Source organism: Oculina patagonica, chromosome 6 (assembly GCF_052425735.1).
Source record: "Oculina patagonica isolate OP01 chromosome 6, crgOcupat, whole genome shotgun sequence".
In the NCBI taxonomy this organism is placed as follows: domain Eukaryota; kingdom Metazoa; phylum Cnidaria; class Anthozoa; order Scleractinia; family Oculinidae; genus Oculina; species Oculina patagonica.
Window position 1 is genome coordinate 12,972,223 of NC_135763.1, and position 5,581 is coordinate 12,977,803.

The window sequence follows — 5,581 nt, forward strand, 5'->3', positions numbered from 1 at the left end:
TACTGATCCATTTCCCTTTCATTTCCGAAGGTTACCGAAGAATTCCGCAAATCTCCGAAATCTTTATAAAATCTTTACACAAATCTTTATAAAATCGCTCTACTTATACTTGAACGGTTAGTTTAGTTTTAAGATCCCTTTTTTTTTCGTTTAGCTAGGCGTTTATGTTAGCTGATAGAATTTAGGTACCCTATCTCAGGATCACACCGGGAACACAATGCCAAAAGGAGCAAAAAAGTAACGAGAAACTCAAAACCCATACCCTATCCCACGGCACATGCCTATATAGCCCATACAAGGGAGTACCCACTCTGGGAAAAGTTTGATAAAATTTAATCAGTTAAGTACTTGATCGAATTATAGTGGAAACGAAGCTTTGTCCGTCAATACAACAAACTTTCAGCAACATTTTATCTCAAAAACAATTTTTTTTACCATATTTTATTAATTTTATTAAAATACTCAAACTCTTAGAATTGATAAAATACACTGTCTCGGAAAAAAATCCAGGAGACTTACGATGAACAGTCTACCTTGACTAAAGTTACAATTTCAAAACAAAATTGTTTGTAAAGAGCAAGGTTCTTTTAAAATATACGATTTCAAACATTCTGATCCGTACAAATTAATGAAACAACTGACAGCTGTTTGTGCTCTAACTGATTGACGAACTTGATGAGCGGTGATCAGTGACATGTTGGTATTTACGCCACTAACAGGATTAAACCTGTTACTGGTATTCTTTTTACGATGACGGCCTCAGTTTCATTTCAGTGAATTTGAGGGAAAGATAACCTCTGAAGTTCTGCCACACGGCACCTCGGTCAGCAGTTTTGTCTCCCAGGTATTGTCCGTTTAGATTGGAGTGGTGACAATTGTTGTACCACCAGGCGCCTGTATAACGTACAGCACAGTTGTTACTGCTATATCTGTCATTATCTCTGTCCTTTGTACTAAAATCCATGTTATTATGCCATGCTAACGAATCTCCCGCTGTCCCTGAATATGAACCCACTTCAAGTCGATACTTCGCCTGCTCATCACCAATGTAGAACGTGCCATATTTGGCATACGCTTTACCTACGCTCCAGTCCTCTAGCTCCACTCGTAGAGTACTGGGTCTAGAGGCTGTCAGTCGGTGGATTTTGTCGTTTCCTAACCAGAACTCATCAGTCAACTGACCAAAGCCTGCTTTGTAGTCGTTCCACCCCCGATAGAAGTTTACCGAGCCATCCTGTCTTCGCTGAAACACTGTCCAGCCTCCACCGTCAGTGCGCATGTCACAGTAGACATTTAAAGTTCCTCTACCGTCTGGGTTGACAGAATACACTCCACTCTGAGTGTGGCTAGATTTGAGCAGATCTGAACAATCTGACAAAATACAATTCATGCCGCAATCTTACTTTTCTGTTTAATTAATCACTATAATAATCATTCAGTTACCTTTTAATATGATAAACTATTACACGAAAGAGTTCCATCACGCTTGTAACAAGCTTCAATATCCATTGTAGTGCTAAGTACTTTTCTTTATAAATTCCTCTATAGTAGGGAGCTTACTTGATCTTTTTGATTAGAGCCATTTCCCACTAAGATCGAGCCAAATCGAAAATAAGTGGCACATGATGACAAATCAAAATTCTTCATATTTCGCCCCAAGAAATTAAAGCCCACGGTAGGCCTAGAAACCTTGTTTTATGGGCCTAGAAATGTGTTGTTGAAGTGTTTACAAGTCCTTTTAGTCTAGTTTTCCCTCTTTAAGATAATTTTCAAGGTCACGGCGAGCAACTGAAAATCACTAAAATTAGGTTCCTCAAAATTCTTTTTTGGCGATCTTTTTTGAGAAATAATATCGCTACCCAGTAAAACTCCAAATCGCTTGAAATTCAAGTACTTCGAAAAGAGAAAAGATGTTCTAAACCTGGTGTAAAAGTTTGTTTCTGGCTTTTTGAACGCCGAGTGCGAACGCTCTTAAAAACCTGATACAGTTATTATTTTTATCAGGATTCTGAGAGCGTTCGTACTCAGCGCTCATGATAAGCCGAAATAAATGTTTACCCCATGTTTTAGAATTACTTTTCGCCTTTCAAAATATCTGAATTTCGATTTTTACCGGGTATGGAAATTCCCTCTCGTTAAAAAGCGCCAAATTAAGAAGTTTAGTGATTTTCAGTGGCTCGCCGTGATCTCCGCTTCAAACCTATCTTAATAGAGAAGGAAACTTAGGCTTAAATGACTTGTAAACACTTCAACGCCACATTTCTAGGCCCAAAATGGGGTTTTATATGAGGCGAGTAAATCAATGCGAAGTAAGTATTTCAAGAAACAAATCCCAACACGTTTCAAGCCTTACCATAGGCTTTCTCTGAGCGAAATATAAGAATTTTTGATTTTTTTATGTGCGACCACTCGCTCGGTCTTTTAATGTTAATTGTTGGACATTTGCTCTTAACTAGTTATCAGTCTACTTTAAAGAGAAAGTCGGAAGGAAAGTGGAAGACAAAGAACAAGACCCCAGCTTTATCGGATCCTGCTATCCCGGCTAAAATTTTCCCTCATCCCGTAATCCCGAAAGCTTTTATCTTAAAGTTTTAGTGCAGAATACCGGATCCAAAAAAACTTATTCGGGACCCTCAAAGATATACAATGATGCCTTTCGATGTGGGAAAGAAGGTAATGCCCCACAGGTAATGGCTGATTACGATAACTTAAAAACGTAAGCTTTCTAATAGTCCTGTCAATTTAGCTATTTATATAAGCGTAGCATAGAAGCTGTAATTTAGACTGCTGTCCTGGTTCAGTTGCAGCCGGTGGTTAGATTGGAGGATTTGAATTACGGACGTCTGCTTCCAAATTAATACATACATCTTTTCTACATTGTTTTAAATACGACAAGAAAATGCTGATTAGTAATGCAAGTCTATGGAGATAAAAGAAAAAAACGTCGGAAACAGGATATGACTGTAATCTGACCTTCGAGAAATCACTTAATTCATAACTTAACTGTACCTCTTGGATATTTCAATTCACCAGGCTCTCCTTTTGTTCCTGGTATGCCTGCGGTTCCTTTGTGTCCTTTTGTTCCTGATAGGCCTGCAGTTCCTTTGTTTCCTTTTGTTCCTGGTATGCCTGTGGTTCCTCTGTCTCCTTTTGTTCCTGGTATACCTGCGGTTCCTCTGTCTCCTTTTGTTCCTGGTATGCCTGTGGTTCCTCTGTCTCCTTTTGTTCCCGGCATGCCTGTGGGTCCTATGACTCCTTTCTCACCTTTGTTTCCAGTCTCTCCCTTTAATCCTGCAGGTCCCATAATGCCTTGCTTGCCGCTCTTTCCAGGCGATCCCATAATACCTTTATCTCCTTTGTTTCCAATTCCTCCGTTGTGTCCCCTTCGTCCCCGGGCTCCTTTACTTCCTCTTGGTCCAGGTGAACCGGGAAGGCCTGGGTTACCTGACTCTCCTTTAGGTCCGGGCATGCCTGCGGGTCCTTTGTCTCCATTACTTCCCGGCATGCCTACTGGTCCTATGACTCCTTTCTCGCCTTTGGTTCCAGTTTCTCCCTTAAGTCCATCAGGTCCCATAATGCTCTTTCCTGGCGATCCCATAATACCTTTTTTTCCATTGTTTCCAATCCTTCCTTTCTGTCCTCTTCGCCCCCGGGCTCCTTTGTGCCCCCTTGGTCCAGGTGGGCCGGGAGGCCCTGGCGAGCACGTGACGCCCTTTGACGGACAGAGTTGCGATCTCAACTCTGATAAAAGTCCTATTGTGCTTTTAGCTTCTGATGCGTTCTTAGTTGAGTCAACTTGACGTCTGTTTCTTTGAAGTTCTGCTAACAAATGGAAATGGTTTTTAATGGACTAAATTTTACTATCAAATGCGAGGGAGCAAGCTGTTTCTTTTCCAGATAAGTGTCTTTAAAAACAGTTTTACTTGTCACTGAAAATAGAACAGTGTTGTTTTTTAAGTGACCTTGATTGTCAAGAGGTAAACAGAATTAATAAGTTGTAAACAAGACCAATTTCTGCAAAGCCATCAGCTTATATTTAACCATAGTTAGTAGAGTGATTTAACACGTAAGATGACTGATATACAAACAATGTATGATAAGTTTCAAGTAAACACTTTTCATTCTTGAGACTACACTTCGAAATATGTAATGAACGCTGATGTGAAAAGTCTGTCACAAACCGACTTCAAGTTTCGTCGAGCTGATTCTTGTTTTTTTATCACTAGTTAAGTCATAGCCTACATGGTTGAAGGTAACTTCGTTCGCTCATTGTTTTCTTTTGAAATTGCCAGCATTTAGCTGAAAAGAAGTTGACCTGCTAACCTCTTGTTTGTTTGCCAAAACACACAGGAATTAGGAAGCAGGGAAAACACGCAAAGGCTACGGTATACTTTCCTTAAATTCTTTACTCTGTTATATATGTCTATTGGGAACAAGTCGTGATTGTAGAAACATAAAAATAAGAAAGCAGAGAAAACACGCAAAGGCTACAATGTGGATTCATGTGGTATTTTGTACTCTTTCTATATATCAGGAACCGAAGTTGTGATTGTAGAAACATAAAAATAACTTTTAGCTTGTATTTTTCAAAAGACCAACTTACCAGGAGCATATCTTATGTCTGCGTCGTCTGACAGCGGCTTGGCCTCCGCAGCGTTTTCAAGAACGCTGATTCTCTCCTTTTGCTCGTTCATATCCAATTCGACTCGAATAAACCCGACGCAGTAAAACACAATTGACAAAACAGAAATAATGGACGCGAAAGAAGGCATACCTTGCTTTTGGACGGCCATTTCGGTCGAGCGTTTGAACAATTTGCAATTCCTCCAGGTTTCAGCACATCAGCCAGTTACGTGATACCAAAATCACGAGTGGGTCTGTAATGTGCCAAATTTCTGGCTATTTATATAAAAATATTTAATTTGTTAAGGATTATGGCCCGATTTAAAATGCTATTGGTTTTAATTCTGACATGTGAGTAAGTGTCAAAAGAATAGGAATTTTCTGGCAAAAAGAAAGTTGTCGGCATTTCCGGAGTACAGTGTGACGTCACTAGAGTGCAGCTAGTCAACAGGAATTTCGTTCCGCTGTTGTAAAATCAATTCTTTAACAATACTCGCTTTTTTATTTTTAGTTTTTTTGGGTTGAATAAAACATGCAAGATAGTTGTTGAGCAAGAACACACTTCTGCGTAGAATGCGTTTTTTTTCTCAAAATGCGATTCCAAACTCACTCATCAGGGAAACAAAGTTCAAATCCGTCTTGGCACAACCTCAAATTCGGTGCTTTTAAAATTTATACCTTCAGAATTCTTTGTTCCCCAAGGTCAGGCTTCCCGTGCTCCTGAAGCCTTGTGATAAAACAAGCCACTTTCATCTGTTGACAGTACTTTCTATAACTTGTATACTGAGAGATTCAACGTAATACTGCTTGACGTTACAGTAGAAGTTCTATTACATTGAAGCGGCCAGTTATCAAAGACTAGAAAGTACTTCCACTTTAAATAAAACCCATATTTCGCGGCCACCTTGTGGATTCGTCTGTTGTTTTTACCTCTATTAAGCGGTCATCAATAATTTAT

The 5,581-nt window shown here is 39.5% G+C and overlaps 1 protein-coding gene across 3 annotated transcripts; it reads right to left on the bottom strand.

Annotated features, from left to right (window-relative positions):
- Positions 1 to 448: 448 nt before the first annotated feature.
- On the bottom strand, positions 449 to 4,985 carry LOC144657353 (uncharacterized). Of its 3 annotated transcripts, none has more exons than XM_078517697.1 (3): positions 4,604 to 4,985; positions 3,010 to 3,819; positions 449 to 1,371 (listed from the first exon to the last, which is right to left on the bottom strand). In XM_078517697.1, exons 1-3 carry the CDS (start codon positions 4,791 to 4,793, stop codon positions 746 to 748), a joined length of 1,626 nt encoding a protein of 541 aa, XP_078373823.1. In that variant the 5' UTR covers positions 4,794 to 4,985; the 3' UTR covers positions 449 to 745. The 3 variants fall into 3 exon arrangements, with proteins under 3 accessions (XP_078373823.1, XP_078373822.1, XP_078373824.1); XM_078517696.1 differs by having other exon boundaries at positions 3,010 to 3,822; XM_078517698.1 differs by having other exon boundaries at positions 453 to 1,371; positions 4,775 to 4,982.
- Between the last annotated feature and the right edge of the window lie 596 nt (positions 4,986 to 5,581).